This window comes from Ochlerotatus camptorhynchus, unplaced genomic scaffold, assembly GCF_037179485.1.
Source record: "Ochlerotatus camptorhynchus isolate MF236.1 unplaced genomic scaffold, CSIRO-AGI_Acam_v1.1 ptg000248l, whole genome shotgun sequence".
NCBI classification, from domain to species: Eukaryota; Metazoa; Arthropoda; class Insecta; order Diptera; family Culicidae; genus Ochlerotatus; species Ochlerotatus camptorhynchus.
In genome coordinates this window covers 2040489-2058169 of record NW_027040738.1, presented here as the reverse complement: position 1 = coordinate 2058169, position 17681 = coordinate 2040489, and the positions used below count along the sequence as shown (strand labels likewise).

General features: G+C 42.0%; 1 protein-coding gene across 1 annotated transcript in view; it reads left to right on the top strand.

Moving 5' to 3' along the window:
- The window catches only part of LOC135704812 (RYamide receptor-like), a 409469-nt gene extending 400377 nt beyond the window's left edge, over window positions 1–9092 (top strand). The window contains exon 7 of the mRNA XM_065226330.1: window positions 8662–9092. Coding sequence (XP_065082402.1) covers window positions 8662–8694 — 33 coding nt within the window. The 3' untranslated portion in view covers window positions 8695–9092. The remainder of the gene's footprint in view (window positions 1–8661) is intronic.
- The last annotated feature ends 8589 nt before the right edge of the window (window positions 9093–17681 follow it).

Below are 17681 nucleotides of genomic sequence, written 5' to 3'. Positions count from 1 at the left end.
CCATGCACAACTATAACAACTATAGGAACCTAACACTTCTAACGTACCGCAACTATAGGAGCGTTTCCCCTAATAGGGTATTTGATAGTTTTTCTGAAGTCAATGGACGCCAACTTGGATTCAAAAATGGCGTTAGACCTCGATTTTCGGGATGTACGCCTAGTACTTGTTCCGCAAATACCCAAATTTGATAGTTTTTCTGAATCTGAGAGTCGCCATTTTAGATTACAAAATGGTGTCAGATTTATAGTTTCGGGATGTACACGTCGAACCCGTTCCGAAAATACTCATATTGTAGGGTATATGACAGTTTTCAGAATCTGGTGACGGACATCGATTTTCGAAAGGTATGCGTGGCCCCCGTTCCGAAAATATCCATATTGTAGGGTATTTGACAGTTTTTCAGAATCTGAGATTCACCATCTTGGATTACAAAAGGGCGTCGCATATCGATTTTCGGCATCTACCCGTCGTCCCCGTTCCAATAATACCTATATTGTAGGGTATTTTACAGCTTTTTGACGTAGGACTACGTCTGTGATTTCTATATGGGGTACACTTTGTGAAAAGAAAAAATGGAACTTGTAACAAAATTATGAAAGATTTTGAACGTTAATAACTCAGCTGCCCCTCGACCAATTTCAATAATTTTATCATCAATCGACCAGAAATATTTCTACGCATCGATAAAAATGTTTTCGACTGTTGATTTTTAGCTAGAAATTATTGAAAAAGTGGTAAATGCCAAGGCTTATCCAATGTACAAATAAAAAGTGATAATTTTATCACTGTTTTCATAAAATAAACGTTCTTCCCAAATCCAGTCTTCATAATCGAGTACCACTTGGTTGCACATCATTCTGCTTTAACCTGAAAAGATATAAAAGAGCGCTGCTGTCCAGTCTCAACTCATTTTCGCTTCGGACGGCGTGGTGAGCAGGCAGCAGAAGCAGCAATAGCAGCAGTAGGAAGGTGGTGGCAGGTTAGGTAGTTCACTCCATGCTTGGCATACACAGTTTTGCTCGCGAACTGCTCATTTGCTAATAACTTTGCACAGAGTTTGTAAAGTTTGAGCTTCTTATAGATACGTAAAAAAGGAGATTTTAATTCTAGTAATAAACTGTATTTGATTTTTCCTTGAAAAGATGAAGTGAGAAATGCTCGCTGCATATCTCGGACTTTAAGTGTAAATGTTCATTTGTGTTGATTCAAATGATAAGATTTACCTACTCTTTGCATGTCTACTGTAAACTATGATCCTAATCTATCAATTACTTTTTAGAAAAATAAATTTCAACAACTGAGTGAAAAGTTATCAACAAATGAGCAGGTGTGTACAACTGTGCATGCCAAGCATGGTTCACTCTTCTACCTAACAAGCAACAATGACTGGCAAAGGAGGAAAAGGTCTTGGTAAAGGAGGCACCAAGCGTCATCGCAAGGTTCTTCGTGATAACATCCAAGGTATTACCAAGCCCGCCATCCGTGTCTGGCTCGCCGTGGCGGTGTCAAACGTACCTCTGGTCTGATCATCTGATGATCTCATCTAGTCACATAACCAACAAAACAACTACCCATGTGTGAAAGTAGAACCATCGCGAGGAACCAGCAAAACGGTAGCAACCAAGATTCTAATCCTGGAGCAACCGGGTCGAGACTCTTCTGAGTGCCCATTTCTCGTAGCGAAGTTGAGATATCCTTCGCTGCGCCTTTCCAACGGCTCCAACAGTAGCCGGGCCGAGACTCTTCCAAGTGCCCATTCGTCGTTGATGTATCCTTCACTGCGTCCTTCCAACCCGTCGCAGCCACCTAGTCAACCCGTGTCCAGCAGCAGTCGCGCCGAGACTCTTCCGAGAGCCCATTCGTTGTAGCAAAGTTGAGGTTTCCTTCGCTGTGGCCTTCCAACCTATCACAGACACCAGTTCAACCCCTGTCCAGCAGCAGAAGGGCCGAGACTCTTGCGAGTGTTCAATCATTGAACCGAAGAATATGGCATTGTCCGGTCCGATTTGCTGATCCAGCTGCCTACACGTCATCATTGATGAGTATTCACTCGAGATACACTGGTCAATCTTTCATTAAACTGAAACACTACTGGTTGTCGCAAAGACCGAAACGAAAGTGATCCGCTCGATCGGTTCGTATATTAACAAAAGCTCTCGATCTCGCCCGCAGGCGTTACATGCGTTTTCATACATTGACAGTTGATGGAGAAGGTTGGTATCCAACAATCATCATCTTCCAAAGGCTATAAGCGAAGACAAAAAATCAAGAAGACTGGCAACTCTTCCATTTTCTCATACGAACGCTATGAGACAAGTACAGTCGCGTCATCTGCGGCTCAACGGTAAATGCTTCGAACGAATTTGATAGCAAAGACTACATCCTCAGAAGAAAGGTTCGTGTATTTGCTCATTTTTCTATGCGTTGGTTCTACCTTCACTCAAAAGCAGCGCTATGTATCTGTAGCTTGGATTCTGGCAAAGTTGCCAGTTTTCTTGATATGATGTCTTTGCTTTAAGCCTATACTACCATTGAGGCCTCCCTTAGCTCAGTCGGTAAAGGCGCAGCTACAAAGCAAGACCATGCTGGAGGTGGCTGGGTTCAATTCCCGGTTCGGTCTAGGAATTTTTCGAGTTGGAAAATTTCTCGACTTCCCTGGGCATAAAAGTATGATTGGACTTGCCACACAATTATACAAATGCAAAAATGGTACAGGCATCGAAAGCTCTCAATTAATAACTGTGGAAGTGCACCTAGAACACTAAGTTGAGAGCACGCAATAAGCTAATATGCGATTGCAATAAGCTTGTAATGCGAAGAAGAAGAAGAAGAAGAACCATCGGTCCTTTTCAGGGAGACCAAGATTTTCCAAAAGAGTTAAATTTCTGAACATGTCTCAACTAAAATTCATATGAAAAGGTTCTTTTCAGGGCAATCATAGTCATACTAAAGAGTATAAACAGAGAGAACCCCGCTCAAATTCCTATTCCTACACAAAACACAAGCTCATGTTACAGTTAATAAATAACATATATTATATAATACCACGTAGTCCAACGTCACAATTGCGTACAGCCCCATAGGGCTGTCTCTTGTAGTTTTTTTTTCTGAAGTCAACGGTCGTCATCATTGGTTTAAAAATGGCATCAGACATCGATTTTCGGAAATGTATGCGTCGTCCCCGTTCTGAAAATACCCATATTTAAGGGTATTTGACAGATTATCTGAAACCAACAGCCGCCATCTTGAATTCCAAAATGACGTCCGACATCGATTTTCGGCAGCTTCCCGTCCTGTCCGTTCCAAAAAATACCCATCACTAGAAATCACTTAGATACTTGCAAACACGAAGTTCAGCACCAAGATTCAAGCTACTTCGAGTCAGAGGTGAAATCTCGTCAAAACAACACAATTCCAGTTATATCAATCTTGTTATGTCTCGCATGCAAAGCGACATGCATTAACTAGAAAACGACAAGCGGCAGTTTTGTCGCGACAAAATGGAAGAATGACATGACAGAATTTTTTCGTCAATAACCATGTCAACAGTTTCCGTCAATCTTGTCGTCCGACGTACGGGAAACCATGGTGGGTATATAAATGGTGATACAGCTTTGTCACTATATAGGCGAGGAGGTCACGGGGGGGGGGGGGGAAGTGCGGTTTTAGAGCAAATCGTAAACAAACTCGATCGCTGTCCCATACAAAAATCCAACATGGCTGAATCATGAATTTGACATTAGCCCAACGTTTGATTTTGATGTCTACATCAGCATCAGAATCAAATGTATTCCTGATGTCAAACATTAGAAAACATTATGATTTAGTTTAAGCAAGGTAACATGGTGTATACATCAGAAATTTTGGAGCAAAATTTTGCTATTCTTATGCCTTCCTGATGTCAAGAATTTCAATCTTTCGACATTAGAACCAAACGTTTTAGGGATGTTTTCGGATGTACATAACGTTGGAACTAAACGTTGTTCGGATGTTTTCAATTTTACTTCGTGTTTGTTTTTTTTTAACTAGTTTGTTTATTTGGAAAGCTCAATCGCGTTAGCTTTACGGAGCCGATAGTTAATTGTTCTTTGTTTGTAACAAAATTCACTTAATTCTATATCTAGTAGGAGTTGGGCCGAATACTCGCGGCTTACTCGAGGTTAGAGTGGTACATTGTCGAAGGATAGGATCAGGGGAGGAGCTTGGGGGTAAGGTTTCGTTGTCATAACATAACACGATAACATCATAAAAATGCGTACATAAGCTTGCGTGAAACAACTAAGTCGTTCTGGAAAACGTCACGCAACAGATGTTTTGTGACCAAATTCTCGACGGACATTTCAAATTGTCCTATCTGCTTTGATCGATTCTCTTCATCGACTTTCTCTTTTTATAACCACTGCAATGCAAACAGATTTCGTGCTAATTCTACCACATAGTTTGATAAAGGAGGTGAAAAAATCTAGCATCCAAAACGTCAAATACAACAGGGAAAGGTTTTACAGCTGAGTTATTGACGAAAGAGAAAGTCGATGAAGAGAATCGATCAATGCAGATAGGACCTTTTGAAATGTTTATCTAGAAATGAGAGAAAGGCGAGGATAGAAAATGTTTTGTCGAGATCGAGATACAGCCCAGTAGATCAGTCTTTCAAGCAGAAGTTTGTTGCATCGTGCTTGTCAGATGAGCGTTGACTTTTTTGTTGTAGTCTTTGCTACATAGTTTATCGTCATGAGGTTGACAATTCCCAAGCCTGGTATTGAGGCTAGACAGCAGCGCTCTTTAACATCTTTTTAGGTTCGAGCAGGATGATGTGCAACCAAGTGGTACTCGATTATGTTGACTGGGTTTGGATAGAACGTTTATTTCATGAAAACAGTGATAAAATTGTTACTTTTTATTTAAACATTGGACAATTTTTGACATTTACCACTTTTTCAATAGTTTCAACAGTCTAAGATGCGTGGAAATATTTCTGATCGATTGATGATAAAATTATTGAAATTGGTTCAGGGGCAGCTGAGTTATTAACGGTCAAAATCTGTCATAATTTTGTTACAAGTTCCATTTTCACAAAGTGTATCCCCATATAGAAATCACAGAAGTAGTCCTACGTCAAAAGGTATTGGCATTGTTTGACATTGTGAGTTCTGTTTACCGTTAGCACCGCTGGCATCCTTGGTATTGTCCTCTAGGTCATCCTTGCCACCCTTCCCTTTATTTGAGAATTAGACTGAGGCAAAATTTGAAATTTTCGCTCCACAGTGCTCAAACGGTGCCAAATTGGGCCCTGATTAGCCTCCTAAAATTTGAACTCATTTAGTGAGAAACTGACTTGGCACAAACCATTTGAAATTTATATGGGAATTACTATGGAGAAACCATAATTTTGATTCATATCTATCTCAAAATTCACCAGTTCACTCTACTTTAAAAAATGATAACTGAGCTTGTTGAAAATGTTCTCAGCTACAACTTTGTTCCAGACCAGTTTTCGATGAAATGTAAGGAACAAAAGTTATTAATGATTCAAGTCACTGATGTCTTATGATTATGCTCAATCATCTGTTCAGCAGGCAACATTGGTGCTTATGGCGCGTAGAATAGAGGACAAAAATCATGGCTACTATCAGGGTGCCTTCCATTCATTTTGACTAAAAAAATATTTTATGAAATTATGGAATAATAGGATATTATGATGATATTTTGTATGTGTAAGTAATAAGAAAAGATTGTAAAGTTTGTGTTTCACTCATCAAACCTGCAAATTAAGCTTCAACAGAGTCACAATGAGCGTTTCTCTGATCGCCTCTTCGCGAAGAGTGAAGAGCGAAGAGTGGGAGACATAAATTACAAAATCGCTTATTGTGACTCTCATGTAGCAAAATTGGCAGGTATTATGTGTCAAACACAAACTTAACAATATTTTCTTGTTGTTTACATAATCAAAATATTTTCATAATATCTTATTATTCCATAATTTCTTAAAAGCATTTTCTTAGTCAAAATGAATGGAAGGCACCCTGGTTACTATGTCACATTGAAGAATACAGTGTTGCCCACAATACAGTTGCTTAATCTTGCGATAAGATTATCAATCTCTTAAACAATTAATAACTATTTAATTTGACGTTTGGCTGAAAAACGATTTTCTGCAAAGTTGTAGCTGATAAAAAATCCCATAAGAATAGCAATAGAATTTGTTTACAGTACAATATGAAAAAAGGCTAGAAGACAACGAACGAAAAGTTTTGTTTTCCCATAGTAATTTCCATATAAACTTCAAATGGTTTGTGCCAAGTCAGTTTCTTATCAAATGAGTTTAAACTTTCGGAGGCTAATCAGGACCCGATTTGAAACCGTTTGAACACTGTGGAGCGAAAATTTCAAATTTTGCATCAGTCTATTGAGTATCCTATTTTGGAACCCTCAGATTTGGATTTTCCTGAGCTTTCGTTGGTTTTATAGAGCTATTTGTCCAAATTTATAATTTATGCGCATAACCATAGACGCTCCATCGACCGTCAATGCCCATTCAATTTGCAAATTATTGATCACCGAACGATTCAGGATCCTCCACGAAGCGGTGCTTACAGTCCCGTTTTGGCTCTCGATTTTGGAATACTGTAATAAGGATGTCTGGTCTTGGAGTATTACTTTCATTGATAATCATATACCCTGGTTTGAAGCTGCAATTGGCAAACTTTGGTTTCAATTGCTCTTTTCGTTGAATTATTACAGCGCCAAACAATTGCTTCTTCAGCGAGATTCTGCTGATACGTACTTAGTTCTACGATTGCATAGTTTTTTTGGAGTACACGGCTAGTGGCATCGCTGTATGGGAGTTGACTGGATTTTGCACTGATGCCAGCACCATCTTGATCCTTGGAAAGCCGTTATTTTAGCAAGCCTTTGGTTCACAGAGTTTGAACCGGTTTGTAACGAGGGAGCCTTGCTCGTTCCAACATTATCCGTTCCAGCCTTGGAAGAATCTTTTGTCTGCTTTGCAAATCAATAGAGGTAGGCATCGCCTGAGCTAAAGCCATTTTACGGGCTTCCTGCTTACCATAGCCACGTTTGAGTCCATTAATGGTTGCTTTACAGTACTTTTATTAAAGCTTCAAAGTTACAGCATTATATGGTTACATTTCTCCAGTTCGAACAAAATCTCGAACCTTTCTCTTGATGGAGCCCATCAGCGCCCGCACAGTGGAAACGGACACGAAATCAGCGCATTTCTTTCATTTTGCCCGCATTTGCTGGGTGTCCTTAACTGCCCCGCCGCTTCGTCGAAGTCGCTGCTTCGAAATATCCCAGTATTTTTCGATTGGTCGAAATTCCAGGAAATTCAGAGGATTCATTAACTTCGGGACAAAATCGATCTTGTTGGCAGCATACCACTTCAGAACCACCTTGGAGTAGTGGCAGCTGGCCAAATCGGGCCAAAAGATGACTTTGCCCCTATGCTTGCCGATGAATGGCAATACACGCTTTTTCAGGCATTCTTCGATGTAAACTTGGGATGTCATCGTCGAGGATGTGACGAATGGTTCCGTTTTCAGGCCACAACTGCAAATCGCTTGCCAAATCATGGCCTTCTTCGCGAACTTGTCGGCAAACACGAACTTGAATCTTCCCGGCACATCCCCACGTTCAGTTGCGATGTAAAAATTTTGACAGGGAAGCTTAAAATCGAGTTTGACGTATGTTTCGTTATCGATCAAAGTGCAGCCCTTGTGTTTCGCCAAAACACGGTCGCACTAGAGCCTTGTACGCTTTTTGATCACGGAATTTTGCTTTATGTGCCGGTTCGGATGTTTACTGGCTTCCTACGACTTGTATCATTCCCTGGCAAGGATGTTCCGCACCATTTGAAAGTTGGCGTTGTACCTTCTAGCCACATCTCGGATCGAAAGACCGGGGTTGACTTTAACGCACCTCAACAACTTGCTGCGTAGCTGACGATCCCTGATTCCAGTTTTTTCGTAGGTCCGCTGATTCCTTTCCACACTTAGAGTTTCCTTGTAGGTTTTGAGCACTCGACAAACTGTTCTTTTCGTCATCTTCAGCACTTTAGCCAGCTTGGAACCGGACCTCTCCGGATTTTCCAGGTGTTTGTGCACAATAATTTTTTTCTTTTTTCGAGTTCCACTTGACGGTATTTTTGAACGCGATCGACTACTTTGATCAAACTTGCACCCGTTGATCTCTATAGAAGTGTAAGCAATCCACTGTCAAAGATTTTCGATTCCCAACACTAGAGGCGTGCTGGCGGCACGCGAGGGGCGTACCAATTTAATTTTAGTCAGCCTTTAGGAAGGTTAACCAAAAATAACATATTTTATAACGCTTTTTATAAACATGGAAATTTTCGGTAAAAGTTCTGGGAAAACCTAGAAAACTCAGGGAATTTTATTTAGCAAAAGTATACTAACTGGCTCAAATCTAACTTTAATTTCAAATAATGCTTGTCCGAACATCATCAAAACATATCCGTCCATAATCAACTTTCCCCTGTCTGATTCTGAAGACGCTGATCCGCAATTCATCTTTTTCCCGCATTCAATAGAAGATCGGATTATCACCACACAGCAACCAAACCAATTCAATGGCCAATCTAATCATCTGTCGATTCTTTCTCTTCTCTTCGTCAACCAGGTTCAATCGACGGAAACATCCCTGCTGCGGTGATACAACCAGCAAAGCTATGACTGAAGACCGGCCGCTGCCGTCGCCATCATTCCCGGCAAAGGTGAACGTCCCACCGCCGACGCCGCCGCTGCCGGACAACGAGACCGGAAACCAGAAACTGCTACTGCTGCCGCTGTCGTCGTCCCAGGTGGAAACAGTGGAATTCTGGTCGCCACCGCTGCATTCGACAGATCCAACGCAGATGGTGGTGTTGGCGACGGAACGACAAATCCACCACCTGGGCAGCAGGCAGACGGTCGCATCCGCTAGGAGGAAATGCTCCGGGCGACGGCACACGGACCAATGGTTATTCAATAAGGAGGACGGAATCGATTTGCGTGAAAAATTACTTAAAATAAAAATATATATTTATCAACAATGTGAAATTCGCCACCTGGGACGACGGTATCGGGATTGAGTCGCCAAACCACCCGAAGGCGAATGCGTCGTAATTTATGATCGCATCTGCTACGTTAAGCGCCGCATATCAGGATCAGCAGCTGACAAATAGAGTGTTATCAATCATTTTCCATCATTTGTAAAAGGTGGCTCGGGTGACCGCCATTGGTGGAAGCGAAACAATTGTACATATAAGCATATTTGTTGCGTGTGCGTGTGTGTCTGTTCTAGGTTAGGTTAGGTTAGGTTAGGCTAACGAGAATCGAGGCAACGAATTTGATCCCCACTCATTGGGAAAACGAATGGCATACGCAAAGATGATTGTTTGTTTTGCTTCCAATCCCCCGATTCGATTCGTTTTCGCTTTAGGTTTATAATGACGTCGTGGAGGGAGGGCTGGGAGCTTGCAAAAAATGGGATCCGGATGGTGAGAGAGAATCGATCAAAAGAAACTGCGCCACTTGCCGTCCGGTTGCTGACAGCCAGCAGAGTGATATACTGACAACAAAGGATTTCGAGTCCGGGTTTTGAAATCGGTCGGTAGGACTCCCGGGGGAATGGGGCGGGAAATGTGCGTGACGAAAGCCAATACATCATCACAGAACTCCACTTGGGGAGGACTTCCTGGAAATGGAGTGGAAAATGGCAGGGATAATTTGCTTGAGTTGTCGAGAACGGCTTGTCTGAGTGGGAATCGGGTTTCGAAGACGGATAAATGGCACAATTTGTTCGGACGCACATGCTGTGGATTTAGGGATGCGTGGTACGGGAGTCGTGCTTTCGGTCGTTCTAGTTCGAAAATCGGGAGATTGATTTCGTTAAAGATAAGAGTGCACAGTGATGCTTTTGAGGTACACTTAGAAACGGTAATGACTTTGAACCAGAGCACTTTTAATCATTGTGGGACCTAAAACGCACCTAATTTCTGATTTACAGTTATCCGATTCAGCAAAACATTACACCTGGCTCCCTAATTTTGATATTCTATGGAAAACAACATCAATAAACAACATGTCATCTAAGCTGCAATAACAGAACCAACAGTTGTATAATCTTAAAAAGTAAGAGGTTGTATCCAAGACACGACCGTAGATTTGACGTAGGATTACGTGATTGGTATCGGCAACTGTGTAAGGGAAACCACTTTTTTTGCAGGCAATCGTTGATAATTTTGATCACCATTGCAACAGTTCGACATTTGTGTAATTTTCAATAGTAACCTATTGAAAACTGATTAAGTGTTCATTTAAGCAGAATTGTAGACACATTTCCAATCGATTGGCTTGTTTAGAATTAAAATCCATCCACTATTGACAGAGTTATAAGTTGTCACAACCTGACCACATTTCGTAACGCAGTCGGTTTGTTTTTTTTTATTGCACCCCCATTATGGTGCCGAAAGACGTAATCCTACGTCAAAAGATAATACACTTTATTTGAGTTCAAAAAAAACTTAAACATTTGGTGAATGCACCTGCGATGGAGTTGAACGGAGCCAATGTAGGGTTATCATCGAGTCAGTCCAAAAGCTGGTTTTTACCTTCAGGACTGTACTACTTTCGACTTGGCAGCCAATGGATGTACGACAATCTTCCCGTCAGTCGAAACGGCTCTCAGATAGATGCAGGCTCCTTAGGCATTTTCAGAGGCGTCACCGAAATCGTGTATTTCAATTGATACGCAAATCGAGGCGGGTACTGCCCATCTAGGAATGGTGATCGATGCTATGTAGTGCATGCTACTGTTGGAGCTCGTCTAATGGATCGTCCCAGGATTCAGACATTCGCCAGATAGATTGGACAAAGATTTTAGCAAGGACTATCACCGAGAGGGTCGAACAATTTTCTGTGTCTGACAGCCCGGTTCACCTTGTGATTGTGTTCGTTTGGGATCAAATCCGTCGATGGTTCCCATATGAGTCCAAGGGTTTTGAGGGAGGTTCTCGATCATTCTTACTTTGGAGTTAAGAGCGATTAACACACCTCCGCCGTGGGACTTGTGACTGTTGGTTGCATTGCGGTCGCAACGGAAGACCTGATAATGATCAGAGAATAACTGACAAGATAAGGTGCGTCCATCGAGCCATATCTCTGTCAATACAACAACGTCATAACAGAGGTTCGAGCTGGCTAGCAGGAATTCCTTGACACTGGATTTCATACCACCGACATTTTTGGTAGTAAATCAAAATGTAACTGGTGCTGGTAGCTGAGTATGAATCAACCGACGAACGTTAGTAGGATTAGATTGAAATTTATATTTTTGTAAACCTAATTGGGCGAGACAGGATCGAAAGGGTGTTGTGATCAACTGTGGTAGAAAAACTGAATAGAAGAAGGATTATATATGACCGCCTTGATAACCCACAAAATTGAATTCAAGGATGAGTTTAAAAATGCTGGTCCAATTCGTTTGAACCCGTATCCATGGTCGCCGGAAATACAGAAAAGCGTGAATGAGGAGTTAGATAAATGGATCGCAGCCGGTGTCGTGGAACGGTCGAACAGCGATCCAGCTCTTCTCATAGTTCCATAGTGACCATGAAAGGAGTATCTAGAGCAGAAGGACGCATAAAGGTGCGAACGTGCCTAAATGTAAGGAAGCTTAATGAAAGGACCCGTAGAGATGCCTACCCTCTTCCACACCAGGACCGTATTCTGGGGAGACTGGGGAGACGACGATTGATCTGTCCAAGGCTTTTTGGCAAATCCCGTTGAAACCCGAGTCTCGGAAATATACGGCATTCCGGGTGTTTGGGAGAGGGTTGTTCCAGTTCACCAGGCTACCATTTGGGCTGATCAATAGTCCGGCAACCCTGTCGAGACTAATGGACCAAGTTTTATGGGAATGGTGAACTGGAACCAAACGTGTTTGTCTACCTTGACTATATCGCCATTGCAAGCAACACGTTTGAGGAACATCTCCGGAGTCTAAGATAAGTGACTAGAAGACTTAGAGCCGCTAACCTTTCGATAAATCTGGGGAAGTCCACGTTTTGTGTGCCGCAACTTCCGTATTTAGGATTCGTGCTGTCACAGAATGGAATACGGTGGATTTCAGATAAAATAGAAGCAATCGTCATCTTCGAACGTACTGCATCGGTCAGATCGTTAAGACGGTTTCTGGGGATAGTAAATTATTACCGACGCTTCATCTCGGAGGTCACAGCTCCCTTAAGGGGAGGTTTACTTGGATTTGGCTGAAAAACAGTTGAACTTTGGAATTTTTTTCAGGAGAATGAAAAGACATACGAACTTCCGGTTCGAAATTTTTTTATTGTGGTTAAAGTTGATAATATTCCCTATGGCTTATACCTAACTAGAACGAAATCCGACAAAAATTGACCAAATTATGGGCATTTGAAAATTTAGTGCTTTTTTACCCCTTTTTTTCTCACTTTGACATTGCTTAAAACATAGTAACTGTTAATTAAAGTTTTGTGGGATTCACTTCGACTGACCTTCCGAGGATTTTGCTTAATACTGCTAAGACCTTCTTTCTTATAGACACTGTTGGGTAGAGTTTTGGTTTACAAGTGAGTTCTTTATTCTAAATAATTCTCGATTTTATACCCAATACCATACCAATATAATGATACCTTGAACTACCGGAAGCTATCACCGTTACTATAGAATTATTACTCAATACAATTCAAGTTATAAACTATCCAATGAACTATATTTCAGGCGAATTCATCCTTGCACAGTAACAAAAATTCAATAAAAATAAATTAATTTCAAGAATTAACACACCGGCGCCCGTTGAAAAGTGTATTTTCAACATACTAATTCATGCAATTTTCCTAACCAGAACTTTCCTTCGGTTTTGAGTTGCTTCCTTCCCGTGAAGGTTTTCGTCGAACACCATCCTTACCTCCGTGCTCTCTTCCTTGTCGATCTTCTGCGAAACGTCTATTGGTAGAAGACACACTTCTGTTATTGCTCTTTTGAATAACCCTCTTGAAGTTTGCACTAGAACTACTCGGACGTGCCCGTCGCTCCCTGGAAACATGTCCACGATACGTCCTATGTTCCATTGTAGCGGTGGAAGGTTTTCTTGTTTCAGCAAAACTAACGCGCCTTTGTATAGATCGCGCTGGACCTCGGTTTGCCATTTCGAACGCTGATGAAGTTGACTGATATAATCGCGAGCCCATCGGCGCCAAACATCTTGAATGGAACGCCTCATTTCCTGTAATCGATTCAATCGATTAACATTGATATCGGTTACGTCGGGTTCGGGGATGGAAAACATTGGTTCTCCGATTAATAGATGCCCCGGAGTCAACGCGGTTAGATCCTTAGGATCATTGGAAAGCGGAGTCAATGGTCTAGAGTTCAGAATGGCTTCTATTTGAGTTATGACGGTAGTCATTTCATCTAATCGAAGGGATTTCATTCCAAATACTCGACGAAAATGATGCTTAAAGGATTTGACGCCGGCTTCCCATAATCCCCCGAAATGAGGTGAGCGAGCGGGAATAAAATTAAAAGTAATGCCTTGATTGAGACAGTAATTATTCCAAATCTCTGATTGAAACTGCTGTAAAAATTGCGCCCGAAGATCTTTAAGCTCACGCTTAGCACCGACAAATGTTGTAGCATTATCACAGTAGAGATTAACCAATCGTCCACGTCTAGCTATAAAGCGTTTCATAGCGTTTATACATGACTGTGAGGAAAGACCATACACCATTTTAAGATGAATGGCCTTTGAAACCATGCATACGAAGCACGCAACATATACCTTGACTGAGGTTCCTCTGCCCACAAGAGGGCGGACTAAAAAGGGTCCGCAATAGTCCAGACCACAATTTGAGAAAACTCGAGCTGGTGTAATTCTAACTTCGGGAAGTGGAGCCATAATTTGTCTTGATGTGCGTGGACTACAGCGAAAACATTGTACGCATTCTCCTACTACCTTTCTTGCAAGGTTTCTACCACGAATGGGCCAATAGCGTTGTCGCATAGTCGAAAGCAACAGCGTTGGCCCGCCATGCAATGTTTGAAGATGCATAGATCGTGCTATCAATTTCGTTAGTCTGTGGTCACCTGGCAACAAAATGGGACATCGAGTATCAATAGGAGCGGATAGTTTTACCAGTCGTCCCCTTATCCTAAGTAGTTTATCCTCATGCAAATACACATTCAATCCCTTTATCAAAGACTTGAAATTCATTTCGGTGGAAGTACAATCATCACCCTTAGCTTTCTCCAGTCCCTTTATTTCAGTAGGAAAGGATTGTACTTGAGCCACTCGTACAAGAGATTTCAGTGCTCCGTTGAATTCCACTGCAGTTAAATTGCATACCATGCGATGCTTTTTGTCGGAACAAGCGTTGTTGTAGAATCGATAACACCAAGCGATTACTTTGACTAATTTAGCTAGGTCAGAGAATCGATCAAATATGTCCCAAGGAGTCTCATCAATCGTTAGCAATGAGGATATAGTTTTCCCTTCTAAACCAACTAGTTCTTTGGAAATTGAACCATTTATGGATTTTGGCCAGAACTCCGTGGATTGAGTGAGATAACTTGGTCCATGCCACCACAGCTGATTTTTCACAATTTCCGTTGGTTGCATTCCTCGCGAAATATGATCTGCGGGGTTATTTTCAGATTGAACATGCCGCCAAACATGTCCGTTAGAAAGTCTCTGAACTTCAGCGATTCTATTGGAAACAAAAATTTTCCAAGTTGAGGGTGGAGAATTAATCCAATGCAAAACTACTGTGGAGTCAGTCCAAAACGTGACTGCTCCTTGAAATTCTGTTGATGTAAGAACCTGATCAACCAATTGACATCCAAGAAGAGCTCCACATAATTCTAAACGAGGTATGGATAGATTTTTTATTGGTGCAACCCGTGATTTTGATATCAGAAGATTACTGTGCTGTTTGCCAGATTCGTCCACTGAAACGACATACACACAACTGCCATAGCCTCGTGCCGAAGCGTCGCAAAAACAATGTAAAGAATAATTCCTACTAACCATTACACGTCGAGGCACTTTTAAATTCTGCAGTCCAGGCAATTGATTTCGATATTGCTGCCACCAAGTTGTCAACTCTGTAGATAATCGATCATCCCACGACAAATTTGCGCTCCACAGTTTTTGAACAAACATTTTTGCCGCGGCTACCACTGGTCCAACAAGACCTAATGGATCAAATAGTTGAGCCATTTCAAAAACCACAACTCGTTTGGTTATGACATCAGAGTCCGTAAGTGAAGGTATTTTGATACTAAATTTATCTGTATGAGGATTCCAAAACAGCCCTAACGTTTTCACCGATGCTTCGTGATCAAGTTCTACTTTGTCAGGCATTTCTATTAAATTTGGTGGAATTTCGCTCAATACTCGGGCATCATTAGCACACCATTTCCGCAGATTGAAACCTCCAGCAGCCAATAATTGTTTCAGTTCAACAGTGGCTTTTATGACCTCATCGAGGTCATCACTGCCAGCCAGAGTATCATCCATGTAAGCCCCCTTTCGCAAAATACAAGCTCCTAACGGAAATCTGTGACCTTCATCTTCCGCTAACTGCAATAAAACTCGAGTTGCTTGAAACGGAGCACAAGCCGTCCCATAAGTTACCGTGGTTAAACTATATTTCAAGAGTGGATCACTTAGGTTACGTCGCCTAAACACTTGTAGTAGGCTGCGATCAAATGGATGGGTCCAAATTTGCCTAAACATTTTTTCGATGTCGGCCTTGAAGACAAATTTAGGGATTCGATAATAAAATACTATGCTCAGCATGGTGGGCTGAACCGTTGGACCCGCATACAAAACATCATTAAGAGCTAGTTGGTTACCTCCCCTACAAGACGCGTCGAAAACGATTCGTGTTTTGGTAGTTGAACTATCGGGGCGGTATATGGCATGGTGAGGCAAATAAAATTGTAGATTACCTGTAGGTCTGCTGGGCTCCATATGTCCTAACCGCGCGTATTCATCCATGAACTGGAAGTATGCATCTCGAAAATTCGGATCCGCTAGAAAACGTCGCTCCGTCGTTAAGAACCGGCGTTGGGCTTGCTGATACGAGTCGCCGAGGAACGGGAGGCGATCTTCTCGCAACGGTAGACGGACAACGTACCTTCCATTTTGATCCCGAGACACTGTTCGACGGAAATGATCTTCGCACCTTTGCTCTTCGGGGGTCAGCATAGGACTCTCGTTAATACGCTCTAGATCCCAAAATCGTTGGAGCATACCATCGAGATTGTCTCCTGTGCTGACGATACAAATTGAGGGATTTGTTCTCGGTGTCGCGTACATCCCGGAGACAATATAACCGAACACGGTCCGCTGTAAAGATGGATAACCATCAGCCATATGGTATTTATCACTTTCAATTAACCGGAAGAAAAACTCGGCCCCTATTAATAGATCCACCCCAGCACTAATATTGAATTTAGGGTCAGCCAAGACCAACTTGCCCGGAATATTCCAATCGGAAATGTTTATATTTCTACTTGGCAATACCGCAGGAATTTTGGTGATAATTAGACATTTAATCACTATGCTGAATCTGTTCAAGCGAGAAAACACTTGTACTTCAACCATTTCAGTGATATGCACCTTTCCTTGCCCGATACCGACAACATCCATGTTTGTTTTAATGCGTTTCAATCCGAGATTCCTGGCTAATGATTCGGAGATAAAATTGCATTGCGAGCAATTGTCTAACACGACGCGAGCAAACCGAGACGTACCCGAAACGTCCTTTAATTTTATCACTGAGGTAGCTAAAAAAACTTCACAACCATCGCGTAGCGGATGCGCTTTATACGAATTATCAACCGGTTCGATTGGCTGTGTCGGTTTCACAAGAGGAGTCTTCGATGCACAATCCTCAGAAACGTGTGGTACCAATAGAGTCGAGAGTGTCGGTGAAAGCGACGGTACCGGCGCGCGCGGCGACGCAACGGAGGGGGGTTGATAAAACTGGTATGCGTATTGCTCGTTTGAAGAGTGTGGTAACTCAGATTCATCCTGGCGTGAGTGATCTGTTATCATCAACGTATTCGCGATACTACCACCAGTAGTCGACACTGTTCCCGAGGTTGGTGGTAAGTGTAATAGACTGTGATGCCGATTGGTACAAACACTACAGCCGATCGAATTGCAATTTCTCGCGAGATGAAATCCATTCAAACAATTGATACACAACTTATGCCGTTTAGCTACGTTAAACCTTTCTTTTGGTGATAACCGTTTAAACTGATCGCACCGATAAATAGGATGACCCTGCTTGCACACTGGGCATTTGTTGGACGGTTCAGAAATCACGAAAGTAGACGATTTTGGTTTTTGGACCGGTTTGATTTCGTGCGAGGATGGATTAACCTGGGACAACTTCACCGATTGGAGCGTCCGGGCTTGTTTCCGAATAAACGCGATAAGTTCATCGTAGGTTGGTCTCTGTTCTTCATTGCAGTGATTCTCCCATTCCCTTAGTGTGTTAGAATCTAAACGACGACTCAACCCTTCGACAAGCACTGAATTCCAGTGTTGTTCCATTCCTTCCAACTGATTTAAAATACTAACATGCCGATCAAACTGGTCTACCAATTCCG